Below are 19,815 nucleotides of genomic sequence, written 5' to 3'. Positions count from 1 at the left end.
GAATTATGGCTGGTCGATAATTTTGTGATTGATGAGATAATTATATAACCACAAAATCCGCAATTACTATTAGTGACATTTCTAGGATTATTTGGTGATATTACTAATATCCAGTAAAAGAAAGAAAGAAAGAAAGAAAGAATATTTTAGAGACAGATTTTTTTAAATAAATGTTTAATTTGATTTTTAGAAAATCAAATTATATATAGGGGAAAATAAAAGGTATCACAAAATAAAATCGTTTTCTAAGATACTTTTAATTTTGTATCTTTGTTTGAATTTTGCTGTTTCTATTGGTTCCATGATCTATTACAATATTTAAATAAATAAATTATGTTAGCGTCTATGTGGACAATGTATTACTTTTTTTTCAACTTCAAATCACTTTTTGAGCTCGTTTTTTTTTTAAATTTAAAAATCCTATTTTATCGGAAATGTATTCCATCATATTTGGAATACCTACTCTATGAATTTCAGACAATTTTATATGTGAACTTGTAAAACTTAATTTATACATAGATTTTCCATGTATTTTTTGTATAAATGATAGATGACTCAAGGGTTAACAGCAAAATTTTCTACGATTCATAAGATAGGTATTCCAAACATGATAGAACATATTTTCGGTTAAATCCGATTTTTTAAATTTAAAAAAAGGCGCTAAAAAAATGATTGAAAGTTGTAAAAATAACTCATTGTCGGAAAAAACATATTTCTCGCTAACACATATATATTTCATTTTTAGTATTTGGTACAAAAGAATTATAAAATTGAAAAACATATTACGATTTAAATAATGGTAAAAAAGATATATCAGCCGAATCCGAACTAACGGATAGCATCTATCCATAAAAATAATTTGTAAATGTAAAAATATAAATCATATCATAACAAAATGGACGCTAGTCAGAAAATGAATGCGTGCTTAAAAATATTTCGAAGAATACCGGCGAGTTTTATTTTTTTTAAAAAATTCGGATTATTTATAAACATATAATGACTTAAATTTGAATAAACGTCACACGCGTTCTCTTTAAGCGCGTTCTTTTACAAACATAAGCGCGATGCGAAATTATTTAAATGCTTAATTTACAAAAGCGAGCCAATAGTAGGTATATAAATTTATAAATATAAGAAACCAAATTGATGAGATCGCGACAGCTGTTTAACGTAATATACCAAAAATGTATTATAGCCGTCGTGATTGAATCACGTGATTTCACTAGCGATTAATTTTGCGTCACTCGAGAAAATCGCGCTTATTATAAATGCCGCGTAACCCTTTTTTTTACGGCGAGTCTGAATTTAGCTCGAAGCATACGCCTTAAAATATTTTTTTTTCCATGAAGATTTAGGCCTGTAATCATACTGGACAAGATCAAGCAGCTGATCGATTTCCTTTTGCTATACATTTCTTATCAACTTTCGAGTATGTGGTTGGGGGATGAAAGTAATGGGTGGCAAAATGAATATAAGGAGATTTGGGGGGGGGAAGGGTGATGATGACATATGATGACGACGCTTGAATAAATATATTGAAATTTATTAAACCCCCAAATAAAGAAATAATCAATTCTAACTAAACCAGTATGGCGCAGTTTCTCGATCATTGTATCTAACCTCTAAGCCACTCATGTCACTCTAAAATAATAGAAATTTTTGTAAAAAATCGACTAAATAAAAACTTGATAATATTTCGACGCGAACTGATATTACCCGGGGATGGAAAAGGGGAACAATGGGAAAGGGAATAATTAGTGGGAAGGGGGGAGCGTTGGAAGGAATGATGGAGCCCCCTTAACACTATTATTCTAATTTAGTCTCGCGCAAAGACTTGAAGGAAGGCACCCAAAATTTTTCGGGAAAAAATCCAACCACCAAAAAAAGAAAAGGAGAGAAGCGGGAGGAAGGGCTCTAATATATCGCCTTTTTTTCGACCGGAAATGGATTCATATTTCTGTTGTCCGCCATTAGCCTATCTCTATCTTACCCCATAAATGAAAATACTTTATAATAGATATAATACTTCGCAAGTTATTATTAATAATTAAATTAACATTTATATATTTATATTTTATTACATAATTGTTGTTGTCTTGTTAGTTTTTATGAAAATTTTTTGGTTTGAAATGGAAGGAATAATCGATATAACGTTTATAATTATATATATTAAAAAATGGTCTAAAAATCAAGAAAAATAAACTTCCTTTTTTATTCCAGGTAAGTGGGAAAGATTAAATTTTTATTATATTGTTGAATCATTTCTGACATTTTAGTCGATAAAATGACCGAACCCACAGGTCTTTGAAAATTTTTGAAATATCGATTCCACGAAGAATCTTTCTTTCTTTTTATCAGTTTCGAGCCCCTTCCATTTTAATGGGATTTTGTAGCCTTCAACCGTCTTTCGAATTAATTTCGAATGGGCGCTTTTAGAAAAATATTACAAAATTGCAAGTTATCGAAAGGTCGAAAGACCGTTCGCCCTTTGTTATTCGCGAAACGCGACTAAAAATGGTACTCACGATTCGGCGCCTAGTGTTGGCGGGTTAAAAATCAAAATGGAAATGTTTTTTTTTAAACGCAATTTCCTATACCCTTTCGGGGAAGCTATTACAGGGTTCTTCCTCTAAATGAGATTAGACTTTTCTAAGATCGTGGTGTTAATAACATTTTCTGGGAAGGGAGGGAGTGAATTCGAATTAGAGCTAAATTAAATAAATTCGAGCCAGGGTCGCACGGACAAATAAATTTTTATTTCCGGTCGGGCTTTTCCGGTCAAATAAATTTTTTTTATATTCTGGATCGGGTCGGGCCGAGCTTGAAAAATTAGGGCTAGATGTAGATCACCGATATAAACACACGATTATCGTGTTAAATTGTAAATTAGGATTAAATCTTGTATCTTAAAAGACCTATAAAAAAAAGATAGAAAGAAAGAATTTTCTATTATTATTAGTTATTACCTTTTTCCAAATCATCTGTTAATTCTTCTTCCATTTTTATATATCTTTTCCTATTACGGAACGATGTATTTATTTTTTTAAAAAAATGTCTTCTCAAAATAAAAATGAATTTATTTTAACTCTTTTTTATATAATTTTTATTTTTTTTTTAATCAAAGATAAATAAATATATTTGGAATTTCTTCTTTTCCTCGCTTTAAAATAAATTGATCATAAATAATTTATAGGTATTTTTTAACTAGTCAACGCCATTTTTTTTATATTTGAAATAATAATGTTTAAAAAAACATAATTTTTTTTTCTTCCTATAACATTTTGACCAAAAAAAACTAAATTCTGGATAGTGAATTGGTTCCATAATTTTCCTTCCCTACAAATCAAATTTTTTTCTGGTAAAATGTTGTCGTTTAACAAAGTTTATCAAAAACTTGAAATCCTAGAAATCGCTAAAAAGGCACCAGAGCCTGGAGGCTACGCGTATCAGAGGTCTATTTTCTTTCTTTCTGACGGTCCATTTTCAACTGGAACTGATAAACTTGGGCCGAATATTTTTACGGGTCAGGTCTAAAGCTCGTAAAAATTTTTTTTAAATTTAATTAGGCAAATTTATATCTGTAACTTAAAAATAAAAATCACGGGCTGGAGGGATAACTTGCGTAAAATAATTTTAAACGCCTTCCGTATCGAACCCTCATTATCAATGTTCAGCTTAGATCGCAAACGTCATAAGGGGTAAAGAGTCTCTTAGAAACACCGAAAGTAAATATAAGAGAAATAGGCTATAGGCCTACCCCTAATTAGAAATGTAGTTAGGCTGATCGTAAAACATATGGGATTTTTTTAAAAATATTCAACAATTTTTGAATGGCAGCTGTATGGCTAGAAGTTTGTTAGATACCTTGACTGAGTCGCATCACAGCACAAGTTCGATTTCCAATTTGATCCACGCTATATATCATTTAGCTAAATAGAAAGATAAGTGATCCATCTGATTTTGGATACAGAAAAAAAAAATCTTTTTTGCTTATCTAAAATAAGAATAAATATTCATTATTCCTCTATTTCCGGTCTTATCCTGAGTTCGAAAAAAAATGGAGTGATTATATTGGTTAAAATTTTGAAAAGAGAGAAGAGAGATATATCTTAGGAGAAACGGAATGTATATTGCCCCAAAAACATTAATTCTTTAAAATAAATAAAAGGAATAATAGAATGAATGAAAGAAAGAAAAGGAAATTACATAAACGAAAGGTAACAAACAGATGTTATGGCGTCAAAAAAAATGGTTTTTTTTTGGTAAAACAATTAATCGTAGGAGGAAGTTTCTGGAAAATTTATAATTTTATGATATTTTTTTCCCATTAAAATCTAAAATTTGAAATCGTTAAAAATTTTGTTGTTTTTTTTTAAAATATACTAATTAGAATGCGTATAATGAATTTTAATTATTTTTTCAAAAAAAATGAATAATTTAAAGTCAGAGACGTACTTACTCGACCTCAGGCTGTTAGACCGGATTTTAAAATCACATTTTTGAAAACCGGTGTAATTCCGGGGAAAAAACCGATTAAGAAATCCGACCGGGTTGATAATAAGTATGCTGGCAGGTGGCATTAATTTTTTTATCGCAATATGGTGCATGGCTGAGTAAAGTATCTGGCCGGTCAAGTTTCTAAATTATGTCTACCCTTTTTATCTGCTTATTTTTAAATCACAACATAGCTTCTCCAATTTGAAGAAAAAAGAAATATATAAATAAAAGAAAGAAAAGAAAGAAATAAAAAAATTTAATAATTTATAAAGATTTTAATATTTTTTTTTTTAGATTTAGATTTCGAGTCTCTCTCACAAAATATCTTTATAATTATAACAAATTTTTCTATATTTTAAACTTTTAAGACAAAATAAATTTTTTGTCTTTTTTTTACAAAAATTTTTCTAAAAAAATTTAAAATACGAAATAAATAAATCTTTTTTAAATATCATTATTATTCTTCCGTTAAAATATTCCTTTAATAATTTATGAAACTATAAATCGATTATATTAAAAATTAAATCCTTTGTGTTGTCCTGGAAAGAGCCTAAATAAATGCGAAAAATGAAAATGCCGCCAAACGCTTTAAAGCAATCAGCTGTTTCGCCTCTTAGGCTAAATTTAGAAATAAGTATCGAAATTCTGAGTAGCCCGGAGATCGACATCCGGTTTAGGTGCGCGGTTGGTTCCCTGGCTCGATTTTCCGGTCTTTGAGACAATTTTTCTTCCCGTTAACCTACCTCTTTGGGCGATGTTAGGGTTAAGGTTTCGAAGTGTTCCCAGGGTTCCATTTTGACTCCTCTTATTTCTAAACAGAAATCTGTAAAGCCAAAGAGATTATTTAGAATTAGTAACTGACACTTTTAAAATAGAAGAATGTGTATGTGTAGGGTGTCTAAAGAGCGATAAGTTTCTAAAGAGTGAGAACGAACCAGGATCACAGTCTCAGTGTTTAATTTTAGATGGTGTATAAACGAAGTCGTCTGAATGACCGCCTTTTTTGTAAATTGCATCCTCGTTAGTAGAGGAGCTTCATATATTTAACAGTAGGAGAGCAAAAGTATATTTTAGGAACTAAGATAACTTTCACTCTCGCTATGATGTAAACCCTGTGTGGCATCGATACTTAGCTCATATCGATAATACATTAATGCATTAAGAAGCGTGCATAACATCGAAGCTCACCATTGAAAAGTATTTAGATGAAAAAAGCCTTTCAATGGGCGTCTAACTTTCAGCCAATGACATTGGTTACATGGATCTATGGTTTATGTTATAATTAAAGTCATTGGTCGAATCCGAAACTTGAAGGTAAATCTTAAAATCTTTACTAGTGGTGCTTTTTTTCCCCGGTCCAGTATTGCATTGCCGCTCCTTTAACATTCGAAGAAAAAAAATGTATATAATCTTTGTTGGTAAACAAATTTTTCGTAATGGGTTATTAGAGTACAAACCAAAACTATGAGCTAATAAATGCCAATCAATATTTCCTTCGCTAACATTATTTCCAATTAATGTTCCTGGAAATACCGGTTTAAAACCGTTTTCCGGCTTAAACCTCGATAGTTGAACGAATAGTTTTTCTGCTAAAAACAACTAAGTGGGTTGGAATATTGTTCATTGAAATTCCCCCATCTGCCTTTATCACTTTTTTTTTCGTCCTCATTCCACACGTAACTCTAATGTACCCTATTTTAAATGTCATTATTTAAAAGCCACCACGCCCCGCCAAATAATCAATGTTAAACAACCCATCGCGGCGTCATCTAGTCAACACCTTTCTCCGTGTCCCGTTGTAACATTCGACGATCCTCTACTCTTGAGGGCTGCGGCGCTGTCCCATAATTTTTCCATCGCGCTACCTTCTCAACCGAAAGCGGAGCAAATAATTCAGGAATTTCTGATAAGAATCGACTCCGATATACAGGCCATGCTGATAGCCAAGATGCGGCTCTGGAAAAGGCTAAGTCTCTCTTTTGCGACGGCAGCCAAATCTGACCCGCTAAATTACGGAAGTAAAAATTGGGACATAACGGACGAGAACTTCAAAACCTTGGAGAAGTCCTTGGGGTTTAATAACGATTTGGTAATATATTTAAGTAATTTATAAAATGCGGAAGTTTTTTTCTTACGAAAGAATTTAAAAATTATTTCGTTTCGAAATGATTGGTTTTAAAAAACTCTTCTTTTTTTTCTCTCCACTAAATAAATTTGTGCAAATTTTGGTTCAAAATAACATTGTACATTTTTAAGGCTATCTCCACATCTGAAATTACTTTTGGTAAAGCAATAATATAAAAAGGTATAACTAGGAATGCTATATTAAAAAAAACCTGTTTTTTTTGGGGGGGGGGGGAAATAAAAAACATGCTTATATAATTTTTATAACGAAATATTTTTGTTTTCGAAAAATAAATCAACTTCGGGAAATAATGTATCCCTAGTCTTATTATACGAATTCTCTGGTTTAGACCAATAACATATGATCATGGACTCGAAGCGTATAAAAGTTTTCTGGATTGCGAAAGATTAAAAAAAAAGGTTACGGATCAGCTGCTTAAGTTATAATTGAACTCAGTTAGGTTCAGGGTTTATACAAAAAATAATAATAATAAGATATCTTTTTCGGGTTAGGAAATCTCTGTTACTTATTTGATACCAAATTTGTCTTACTTAAAAAAAAATTAATAAGCAGAGTTTGATATAGGATCATAATAATCTTCAAAGATTTTCTTATTCATTGAGATCCGGGTTGAAAACAAAATGGATTCTACAGTCAGTTAAATCGGTTGGTTGGGTTTTTCAATTTTTGAGAGGTGTAAATTCCAGGGCTAAACGGACATGTCAATTTTGTTGAAAAATTTGAATTTAGCGGAATTATAATATCTTAATCTCTACAATATATACACCTTAGCATTCACTTTCCAGCTTAACTTCGCTTCCCATCGATGATCTGTCTCCACTTCCGGTGATTTTTATCGTCACGTCTACCATACAAAAGCCGCAACAGAAGGCCGACCTGATTCGCCTGAGCCAAACCCTCATGTTGGTCCCCTTTTGCCATTGGATAGTCGTGGAGGATGGAACGGAAAAAAGGCAAGCCATCAAGAATCTATTACAGCTTTCCGGTATCTCTCATACCCATCTGTTCGCCGAAACGCCCGTTAAAATAAAGGTATCGGGGAGATTGCCCAACAAAAAAATTTAGATATAAACGCCATATGATCGAAATAAGGCAGTTAAAGCCATAAATTTCAATTTTGCTCGTAACAGAAGGATATGGGGAATAAAATGCGTTTTTTACGAATACGTTTTCATTGTAGATTTTTAAGCGATCCAGTTAAGGTCAAAAAATAAAAAAGAAGATGGCGGGTTGGGAAAGATTGAAAAGGAAGATAACTTGAAAATATCATTTATTTAAAATTTTTTTTTTACACAATTTGTAAATTTTAACATTTTTATTCATTTTTTTAAAAAAATTTGTCTTTTTATTTTAAATCGCCGCGAGGAACAAAATGGCACAAAAAAATGAATAAATAATTTAAATTTATACTAAAAAAAATAACCAGGTTTACTTAAAAATGAATGAATGAATATTAAAATCCTTATCAATCGTAAATTTTTTTTAGGTATTGTGTAACTAAAGCGTCTGAGAAGAAATTTTTTTGAAGCATCCCCCCCCCCCCATCATTAGAAAGCTGGTTGTGTTTTAACCCCCTTTCCACTTTACGGTTTATGTAGTCACTACCGCTTACTTCTCATTTTTCTTTCGTTAAAACTTTATTTTTTTTTATCCTCCCCTCACCTCCTCGCCCTTTTCTATGTCCATTTTTGGTTCACATTTGGTTTGACCCAAGGAAGGTCTCAAGATCCAGCCCTACAGACCCAGAGGTTCTGTCCAACGGAACCAGGGTATCTATTGGCTCAGGGAGGTATGGTACCGCCTTCGAACCTACGTTCTCAATACACCCTCGGCGCAACTATTGGACCATCTCCCTCGAGAAGAAATACTGGGAAAGGGGGCGGAAGGCGTCGCCGAGTTCGTTTTAACGCGCCTGCGCCAAAAGGTTTTGAGCGATAACAGGAAAATCAATGACAGGGTAGAAGACATGCTGAGGACCGTGCTTTTGGGAAGTCCGGATGTCGTCGTAACAGCCAATGAAACTGGGGAAATGGGGAGGAAGTTATTGGTCACGGATGTGAATGACGAGATGCAGAAGGATAGAGAAGGCAAAGTCAGGAATAATAATAATTATATAACGACGACGAAAGAGTCGGATAAAATAAATACGGAAGGAAGGCGGCTCGTCGAAGAACCCGACGACGAAAGTTTCAGTACGGGCGTCGTGTATTTTGCCGACGACGATAATTCGTACCATTTGCAGATTTTCGAAGAGGTTTAATATAATTTTTTCTTTCTTGTACACCAGGAACGGGTCGAAAAAAAATGGTATCCTAAAAATTAGGGGTCGGGGTCAATAATTTTTTTATGGAAAAATGCATAACATAAACGTATAATAAAATAGCGACATCTTATTATAAATGTTGAAATTATAGGTCTGATTGGTCAGGTTTTTATCCGCCCACCCACCCCACCCACAGTTTTCGTGGGCGGGCGGGCCGAAACCTCGTCCAATGCAGAGTCGGGATCCCAAAAAAATAGGATGGTTTATATTTCGATCATATCAATTTGATTTTTCTTTTTTTTTGCCGTAGAAGGAGAAATTATCTTGGTTCATTAGATAACAGTGAAGTCCTCCATTGTTTGAAAAGTATTTAAATGTAAAAATGCCTTCCAAATGGCCGTTAACTTTCGGTCAGTGACATTGATCATATGAATCTTTCAGTTTAGGTTATTAAGATTAATGTCATTGGATACGGGCCGAAATGATTCAAAATATTATTCACTTTTTTAAAATAATTACAAATAAAATAAAAGAGAGAAGGAAATAAAAGAAAAGAATGAAGGCTTAATTTTTGACATCGGTTAAAAAGCCCTGCATCTTGCCTATCTTTTTTAAGGTTCGGTTTAAACCGTACTCGGAAAAGTTCTTCGCAGAGTTTTAATATAGTATCACCATCATATTCTAAATAAAGTTTATCCCTCGTGCAATCTACTTTTCTTTCGAATGCTTTTTATATATAAATCACGTAGATCTTCTATTCTCACAAAAGGGTCATTCCATGTCAAATCAATCACTTTTCGGCCGACCCCTTTCGATTTCGATAAAAATTCGTAGGCTGGTTATATATGTTCCCATTAGATTATGAACAAAATTTTAGCGCATTAGAAACTATATTAGCGGAGATATTCGGGGTTAAAGGTCCAAAAGACGTCTTTTTTTGCTTTTTACTGATGTTAAATAATTAGTTTTTAATTTAAAACTAAATATGATCAAATATTGAATCTAATATCAATAGCCAAGTTAATAATTGATGATTATGGCCAAAACATCAAAATTAATTTTTGATAAAATATGGGTCATCTTATGGTCAGTTTAAAACTTGAAATTAATATTTCGAAATGTATATGATCTCCGATTTTTAATTTTTTTAAGAATTATTATCCGTTTACTATTTTTTTAATAATTTCTTCGACAATATTATGGCTGAGTATTTATTTAAAAAAATATTGCGATTATTATACTTTAAAAAAAATAGATGGCGCTATATATAATAGTTTTAATATGTTAAAATTTATTTTTTTTATTGATTAAAAATATTTTAATGTATATATATCATACTAAATCGATTACAATGTGCATTATATATATTATTTGTAATTCAGATCATAAATTTTTAAAATCTTCATAAATTTTGCCTAATTAAGATAGTTTATAAATTAATTAAATCTTACTTCATCTAAAGGAATACAAAGCCTGGCTAGCTTGTGAGATTCTTCAGGAGATAATATATATGTTCGACTGGTGGGAGTAGAAGGATTGACCAGCGAGAGAATATGAGATTTAAGCAACACTAAAATATTATCTTTCAGAGGAAATTTAAATGAGGCTGAAGGTCCACAAGGGTGTAAAAATAGGATTTTTACTTCTTCATTTGTATCACTTTTATCGATTATATATCCTAACCACCATTTATCATCATATAAACATGTTATATATCCATTAATATTTTAAAATATAATTTTCTCATTTAAAAACGAAACTTGTTTTATATTATATTTTTTGGAATTAGAATATATTTTGGTTTTTAGTTTATTTTGATCAATGGGAATAATCCCATGAATTTTTTGGGTCCCATGTATGGGCAGTGCAGAATTAAATCTTTTACGAAGGGCTAATTCCTCTTTGATATATTCTTGATTGGATACATATTCAAATTGAATATTAATATTTTCTTTAGCATAATTATATAATTCTAATGGGGTTAGGATTTGATTTTTATTTGGCCTTTGAAGACTAGCTCTGGCAACTAATCTTTTGACAGTTCCTCCGATACCGTCACATGCATTTTTGCCGTGAGCAGTGACAAAGAAATGCCATTCGGCAGGAATATTAAAATCGTATTTATGAAGGCATATGTTCAGAAAATTTTTGCGATTCTTGTATTGAGACGCGGCTTCATCCGAAAAATATATTATTTTTTCTGGTTTAGAATTAAATTTGGCTGTTAAGAATTTAATGAATTTTTTTTGATAAAGGTGGACTGCACTAGTATTATGGCTTAATGATTCGGACAAAATAACAAAATTTATATTTTTTAATTCTTCTCCAGATTTATAATATGCTACAAATGGATGTATAGTGACCTGTACATTGTTCCAATGAAATCCCTGAACTTCATCTTGTAAAATGAAGGAATAATTCTCAGAATAATCTAGAATTGTTAAAAATTCCCCATCTTTTAAATTTTCTTTGGAATTCTTCAAAAATAAACTTTGTTGTTTAGCTATAAACGAGTGACGCAGTAAAATTTGAACTTTTTCTAATAAATAATCGATGAAATCATCAACGGACTTTATAATAGTTTCAAGATTTGCTCTATCCACCGTGATCCATTGTTTAAACATGACATATTCTATACGATTTCTCTGAAACAATTCGTATAATTGGCCCATAAGAGATTCTATACCAGGGCATTGATCACAATTTGTTAAATAACATTTTGGCTGAGATGGATTACTAATAATTTGCGCCAAAAGATTGTTATAAGAATTTATACAGTAATCTTCTCCTGCTGTAATTTAAGGTATTACATTTGTCATTAATTTCACATTCTAATGAATGGCGCAGACACAAACAGTGTGTGTGCCATCCAACTAAAATTCAGTTTTTTGGTCTAAGTTCGCCAAATTTAGAGAATCCAATTGATATACTTGGGTATTCTTCCTTAAACATCTTGAATATTTCTTTAAGATTATTTAATATAAATCTTTGCTGATTCTTTCTCGCCTTTAACAGATAGACAATCTTTTATTCCAGGCATGAGTCGGCTTATTTCATCAGAACTATAATTTTGTTATTTTTATTGCTTAAAAAAATTTTCAAAATCTTTGAAATTTTCTTTATCTCTGGTTATTTTAATAATGTAAGATAATGACAATTTCATAACATTCTTGGTCTTGATGGGTATGACTTAGTCTGGGGGGGGCGTGGATAGGGGGTTGGGGGTAGGCTTGGTAATTAATGTCATTTTCGATTTTTCCCTTAATAATTTTCCTGCACTCCTTTAATACTGCTTTTTTGTTCGTGTGCTAGTCCGATTTTTTAATTATTTTAATTTACATTTGAAATATTAAAAAAATTATTAAAATTTTTTATCTTGCGAATATCTCAGGGGAATAAGGTTTACAAAGTTATATAATCGAATTTTATGATATATTATACATTAAAATATTTTTAATCAATAAAAAAAATGAATTCTAACATATTAAAACTATTATATATAGCGCCATCTATTTTTTTAAATAAATATTTAGCCATGCTAATTGTTAAAGAAATTATTAAAAAAATAGTAAACATATAATATTTCTTAAAAAAATTAAAAATCGGAGATCATATACATTTCGAAATATTAATTTCAAGTTTTCAACTGACCATAAGATGACCCATATTTTTAAAAAAATTATTTTTGATGTTTTCGCCATAATTATCAATTATTAACTTAGCTATTGATATTAGATTCAATATTTGATCATATTTAGTTTTAAATTTAAAACTAATTATTTAACATCAGTAAAAAGGAAAAAAAGGAGTTTTTTGGACCTTTAACCCCGATTATCTCCGCTAATATAGTTGCTAATGCGCTAAAATTTTGTTTATAATCTAATAGAAACATATATAACCAGTCTACAACTTTTTATCAAAATTGAAAGGGGTCGGCCGAAAATCTTGATTTTTTTGCTCATTTGACATGGAATGACCCAAAAATCCCATTTTTATGCTTGTTAGGATCCCCAAGGATTACTTAGCTAGTTAATTATCAGAATCGTTTCTTACGAGATTGTTTTTTTGTTAATAAATATCTTTATTTCTTTACGAATGCGTATATCATACTTACAAGGAAAAAAATATATACATTTCAAATTTTTTGAAAAAGCCTTTAACTCCTCGGGACATGGAAAAATCTAGGAACCGAAACCAGAATCTGAAATCCCATTTTAAGATTCTAGGGACCAAAATATATTTTGGAAGGAATGTTTCTTAAACCGGTTTCAAAATGTTCCCCGATTTATTAAGTGTTTGATTTTTTTTAGCATTTTTAAGTTTGAGAACGGAACGGAAGCTTAGCCTATCAGAACCCCGGAAAATCTAAGAATTAGAACTCCCCCCCCTTTCGTTTTCAAATATTTAGAAACCGGAAACAAATTTTTTCTTTTTACAAATTGCATATATAAGATGCGCTATATTAAACGGGTTGGCGTGTGGCCAGTCGGTCTCGTGGGAGGTCTTTACGTAGAGCGACCTTTGGTGGATCCCAGAACGGGTCGAATTTCGAAATTTCAGGTTTTTTTCGGTCCTAATCGGCCTTTTCCTTTGGACATGGCAGGTTTTGCTGTAAACACGGATCTGTTGCTAAGCGTACCCGAAGCCGAATTCAAGGTGGAAACTAATGTAGGTTGGTTTTTTTTGTATTGATTCATTTTTTTTACAGTCAGAGTTTGGAACCGGAAGTAAAACTTTCTCTTAGAAATTCCAGGGATTTTAACAGAAGTACAACTAAATTTATAATTATATGTGTGGGGTAAGGATTTCTGGAATGACGGCTGATCCGAAATCTTCCCGTGAGGATACCTAATCCAGCGAGGATTGAAATACCGAAAATGAGTTTCCACTATAACTACCAGAGGTCTGCAATGGGCCATTTTTATCTCACTCGTTCACGCTCGCTTATTCTCCGGCAGGCGTGGGCGTTTTTTTAATTTTAAATATTGGGCAGGCGCGGGCCGGTGAATTCTTGATATTTTTTCCGGAGAAATCTGATCATCAGAAATCCTAAATTTATTTTCTAAATATTGCATATTAAAATGTTTAATTGGAGATTATTAACGTTCATATTGAATACTATATAATTGCCAAGTTACAAAACATCATCCTTTTTATTTTCGGTCTCGTCCGCCTACCCTAGCCGCCCGCTCATTTATCCAAAAAATTTGTTTAACACGCCCTCTATATGTTTAAAAATTTATTTTAATGGTTGGTGTGGCTCTTTGTTTATTTATTTAAACTATTTTTCTAGAAAGGCTATTATATCAATATTTTAACAGTAATATATTACGTAAGCCTGAAGATTTTTCTCGTGGAACGAAGATTTGGACATCAGTGAAATCTCAAGACTTAGGCAATTTACTTCTGGCTAAAATATTGAGTTAGCCGTTTGTAAAAATCGGCTCAAATAGAACTGTTTAACAACACTACCATAGACTTCTAATAACTTACCTTGCGAATTTCTAAAAAAAAGAAGAAAGTACCTCCAACTTTTGAACTAATATCTAATTTGTAAATATCAAAAATATTTGGCAAAAATTGTCTCGAGATTTATGGGGTAAGAGATAGAGTCTAGTTATACACGGTGGAATACATTTTCGGTAAAATCATAAGAAAGTTAGAAAGAAAAAAGAAAGAAAGGAAGAAAGAAAGATTAAAAATTGGCCTCTTCGTAAATGATTCAAATTTGAGAGATTACTTAATCCTCGCGGGAAGGGATGATTCCTAAATTAGGCGATCTCGGAAAAAAAACTTTATAAAATATTGTTTTAAGTTAATCCTTTTTTTTAAGAAAAATATTTATTTATTTAGTTTGTCTATATATTTTTTTTCCGAACTAAACGAAACCGGGTTCAAAACCGAAATTTTATAAGAATATTGGTAGTTAGTTATTAGTATTAAACCGGCGTGATTCAAGCCGGGTTATTAAACCGGGGCGATTCTAACCAATTTCTTAAACCGGCGCGAATCTAACCAATTTTGGCACGATTCTAGCCTATTTTTAAAAACGTCACGATTCTAATAGACTATTTTTTAAAAAGGGCGCGATTTTAGCCTATTTTTAAAAACGGCGGAAATATAGTCCATTTTTAAAACCTGCACGATTCTAAGCCGATTTTTGAAAAAATTTATCTAGAAAAATGTTTCTCAAAAGCCGGAAGATTTTGCTCATAAATGGCGCGAAATATTTTAACGTCTATTAGCAAAAAAAATTGAGGCTTAAGAGTATAATTCGGCTCATAATTTTCGCCTCAACAACACTAGAGTTACTAAAAAATAACAAATGCAAAAATAAATAAGCCAAAAATTAAGAAGGGAGAGAATGCGCTAATATTAATCAGCTGTAGGCGCCATTTTATTTGTCTACATGTAGACTTACTGGCATTTGTATTGTTTTATATATACAATACATATATATTTAAAAAAATTTAAAGCAAAGTAGTATAACTATATTAACAATTTAGATTAAAATTTTACGAATTATGGTATATCGAAACCAAAATGGCGCTCTCCAGCTGATTTTTATACAGCGACGCTTCGTCCCTCCAAGCTTTATATGTCTGGGTGGTTTATCCATATAATTTCACTATTTGTTTTTACAAAATATATTGTCCGTACATAAAATAGGACTCGTAGAGACGTCCTTATTGAAACACCTCGTGACCAGAGATCAGCTGGAACCTTTAGCCGACAATTGTACCAAGGTTTTATTTTTTAATTTACTACTCTTATTTTATTCTATAAATTTAGGCAAATAGTTTTTTAAATGCTCGAGAAAAATCTGTTGTACCATTTTTAAAAAATTTAGGTTATAAAACAGCTGATTTAACTAAAGCCCCTTATAAAATCCTTCCCATCGGAGCTTTAGTAGGGTTGTTTACTTATCATTGATCCTCCGATTTCAGGTAAGCTTTTATTTGTTAGCCGTGAGTGAGATAATTCTCGAAAGGTTTCTGCATAACTCAGATCGTTAGGACTTAGACAGACATTCTTTAGAGTCGATCAATACGGAAATTTCCATTCCCACCAGATCCTGATCTAATTAAAACTATTTTTTTTTCTCCTTTTTATAATTTATAAAAATATTCTTTTTCAAATAATTTTTTTTTTTTACTTTCCTTCGGCACCTATAAACTTTTTTCTTTTCCCTTAATGAAAAACTAAAAATAACAGTATGGTATCTGATGCGGCTTTCTTCTAGTTTACACCCCATCGGGTTATGGCTTTGATAAGACCGAGGAATAGGTTTTGCTAAGGGCGGGGGAAAGTTTTTTTTTTATTGTGATTCGATGAGTTTTGTTTGCTCTCGTATAGAAAGAAAGAAAGAAGAGAAAGGAAAGAAAGAATGGAGAAGAGAAGATAATCCGAAGGAATGATTCTTTTTGAAAGTTGATTTTTAAAATTCATTTTCAATCTTCGTTTTTTTTTGTTAGGTTTACGTTTGGCACACTAAAACCCAAACGCCGGAGTTGCAATACGAAAAGTCCTATCAAAAATACAAGAACGCGCCATCGAATTTAGGAATCGAAGTGTAAAAAATTGTTTAAAAAAAAATAAATAAAATAAGTGACACCTTAATAGCTCGTGCCCAGCCCCAATTTACCCCGCACTTAAAAAATAAAAACGTTAAAAATTAGCAAATATAGAATTTTTTTTTCGAGAGACAAAAACATCGAAATTTAATTTTTTTTAAAATCTCCATTTTGAGACAAAATGAAAAAAAAAATTGTAAATAAATTTTGTTAAATATATTATTTTTTTCCCATTTCAAATTTTGTTTCATTTCTTCTAATTTTAAAATTTCAATTTTTTTTTTATGTACAAAATAACAAAATAATTTTCCACTAAAAATCATGTATTAATTATTATTGTTTTAAGTTATCCTTGTCATTGGTCAGTTTTGTTAAACGGCTCGATTTGAGTGATTTTTAAAAACAGCTGACTCAATATTTAATCCAGAAAAATATAGCCTAAGCGTCGAGATTTCGCCAATAGATGTTCCTTCCTATGTGCCATCTATGAGCAAAATCTTAATTTTTTTTTTCTGGATAAAATTTTGAGTCAGCTGTTTTAAAAAATCCGCTCAAATGGAGTCGTTTAACAACACTAGAACAAAACCCCTATTGTATATTCAACCCCGGTGCAACTAACTTTGTCAAATAATTCGTAATATTTTAAATAGAATGATTTGAAGATAAAGCGTCAAATAACCAAAGCAAAAACCCTTAATTATTATATGAATGAATGAATTAAAATATGTTTTATGATTTATTAAATTCCTTATTCCTATTGGATCAAACCACAAATTTCCGATATTTTTTAAATATATTTCGCATTTTTTTCTAAAATAAAAAACATTCGTTTATTAACATTTTCGACAAAATTGTGTCCCCCTCCCCCTTTTTTTTATATTCGTATTTCGTACTATATAATATTGCATTTTTATTTTATTTATATAAATTTTCTTTTAAATTTTATCCACCATTTTAAAAAAATATATTATGAAATTCTGTTTTAAAATGCTAAACCCTCCTCGACTGAGTTACGTTTCTGAAAAAGCAACGCGGAAATTACAATACTCAGTCGGCTATGATGAAAACAGGAAAAAGGACTGTTGTATTCGTTTTTTTATTTGTTTACGTAGTTTATTTTTTTCATAAAAAAATCTTACAAATATTGTCGAGCGCGTGCGCGAAACAACTAGCAAATGCAAATAAATTAATAAAAAATTGCGATTTGTTTTCTTGGATTTGTTACCTTGCTTATTAGCTAGGCCTCGAATCGAAATTAAATTTTTTTTTATTAACGCCATTTCTGAAAATAAAAATCTTATTACTTTTCCTAATGATACCAGGCTCTATTTCACCCAGCTTCTCATTTAATTAATTTCCCTTCCCATGCCTCCCATTAGCTTCCATTCTATGAGACCCATCTCTGCCCCGTTATCGTCTTTATTCTTCGTATATTACATTTACCACCGAAGTTTGTTGATCAAACCCCATTTTAAAAAAAAATTCAGCCATCTTATATTTGGTTATCTGACCATCAGGCACAATATCATCTGCAACAAGCTAATACCTAGAAATTAGAAATGTGAACCCAAATTTGTTAGACATTCTGAGACCGCAGACCAAACAAGGATCGATTTATGAGCAACCAATCGAACACAGGGTAATAAAGAGTCGGGATGGGTTTCAGACCTCTTCCAGAAAATATGCTCCGATTAAGTTCCTGTTAACAAAATTTTGGCTAAATAAATTTAAAATTCGCGAACCCTAATTTGGATTAAAGGCCCTGCCTAGAAAGGGGTCATTTATTGCTCCGCATCTCGTTTAGTAACGTGTTACATCCTCCGTGAAAATCTTGAAATCAAATTTATTTAAATGAAGGAACTTCATCTCAATTTTATAAGAGGGTTTTTTTCTAGATCAAAATAACCCGAATCTAATCTTTTTTGTTATTCACTATATTTTTTTTATTAAATTTACTGGCTTTACCACGTATAAACGTAAATGGTTTGTCAATTTTAACCATTCAAGGACAAAATTATATTAAAATGCAATAAGAGTCCTGTTATTTCACGATATATATATTAACGGAATCACGAGGTTGCAGCCTACATTTTATATTATATAACCTCATAGCAAACAACTATCTGGTTAGATTCATGGGGGGGGGGAACCCCGTTCCTTTTCCAGATACATGTGGAAAAGTGATATAGCCACATATGCTACTTAATAGAAATTCTTTTTTTTTGTATAAAAGGATAATTGATATCTGATTTTTCAATTTTAAAAAAATTAACATCCCTTCGCTCTTTTTTTCCCAATGAATTTCTCCCATACTTTCTTAACGCTGATATTTTGATACTAAATTATTTTATCCACAAATTTTACAATTTGATAAATTGCTATTTAAATTTAAAAAAAAAGAAAAGTCTAACCGGTCATTTTCGCCAAGAAAGAGTTTTAGAGAAGTAACGATTTTTGTATGCCCAGTCGATACTTATTTTAAATTTTAATTTCGGTAACAATTAGTGTTGTTAAACGGCTCATTTTGAGCCGATTTTTAAATAAGTGCTAACTAAATATTTAATTAGGGAAAAATATTATGCAAGCCTTAAGATTTTGCTCATATGTGGCACAACTGTTTGAACATCTATTAACGAAATCTCCAGGCTTGGACAATATTTTTCTGGCTAAAATGTTGAGTCAGCTGTTTTTAAAGATCGACTCAAATATAGCCGTTTTACAACACTAGTAAAACCATATCTAATCTTAAAAATCCATGAGAATACTAAAACTTTATTTATTTCGTTAAAAAAAAAATTCATATATATTTTTTTATTTTAAATATTATAAATACATACAAACACGTGTTACCTTGCATTTAAGTTTAACGTGAATTAGCGGCGAAGTATACAAAATATGTTGCGTTTTTATCGCCGATAATTCGAGGGAACTGTGAATGCGGGGTTATACGAACAAATGGGGTAGGTTAGCTAAAATATAATAATATATTTTTATTTTTTAAAAAATTCAATTAGGTCAACGTATCTAAATAATTATTTTCATTTTCTTTTTTTAAAAAAAATATACATATATTATTATATAATTTATATAAAGTTAAATATTTATAAATTTTTCGATTATAAAAATGTGATAGATATAAGACTTCCAGCAAATAAAAAAAAAATTGATAAAATTTTAAATAATCATAATTAAAGAAAATAATTTGTATTCTACTACTTATATATAATTCGTGTGACGCTTAAAACGTTCATTTCGAGATAGAAGCGATTGGGGCGTTTTATATAAAAAAATGTAAAAATTTACGATTTGGCTAGAATTTTTATTTTCTAAATAAG

General features: G+C 31.0%; 1 protein-coding gene across 2 annotated transcripts in view; it reads left to right on the top strand.

Moving 5' to 3' along the window:
- Nucleotides 1-16,566, top strand: part of LOC135931408 (uncharacterized) — a 28,726-nt gene extending 12,160 nt beyond the window's left edge. The window contains exons 2-7 of one of the 2 annotated variants that reach the window (XR_010573034.1): nt 6,216-6,586; nt 7,415-7,675; nt 8,358-8,897; nt 13,359-13,574; nt 15,576-15,652; nt 16,382-16,454. Coding sequence is in view for 1 of the 2 variants with exons in the window: in XM_065468492.1 (XP_065324564.1) it covers nt 6,216-6,586; nt 7,415-7,675; nt 8,358-8,897; nt 13,359-13,578; nt 15,576-15,652; nt 16,382-16,483 (1,571 nt within the window). In the remaining variant the exon portion in view is untranslated. Of the gene's footprint in view, nt 1-6,215; nt 6,587-7,414; nt 7,676-8,357; nt 8,898-13,358; nt 13,579-15,575; nt 15,653-16,381 lie in introns of both variants that reach the window. The other variant, XM_065468492.1, reaches the window with a different exon arrangement.
- The last annotated feature ends 3,249 nt before the right edge of the window (nt 16,567-19,815 follow it).

The sequence above is a fragment of the Gordionus sp. m RMFG-2023 genome, chromosome 1 (genome assembly GCF_954871325.1).
Source record: "Gordionus sp. m RMFG-2023 chromosome 1, tfGorSpeb1-WG-v2, whole genome shotgun sequence".
Lineage (NCBI taxonomy): Eukaryota > Metazoa > Nematomorpha > Gordioida > Chordodea > Parachordodidae > Gordionus > Gordionus sp. m RMFG-2023.
This window is presented reverse-complemented; position numbering and strand designations above follow the sequence as displayed.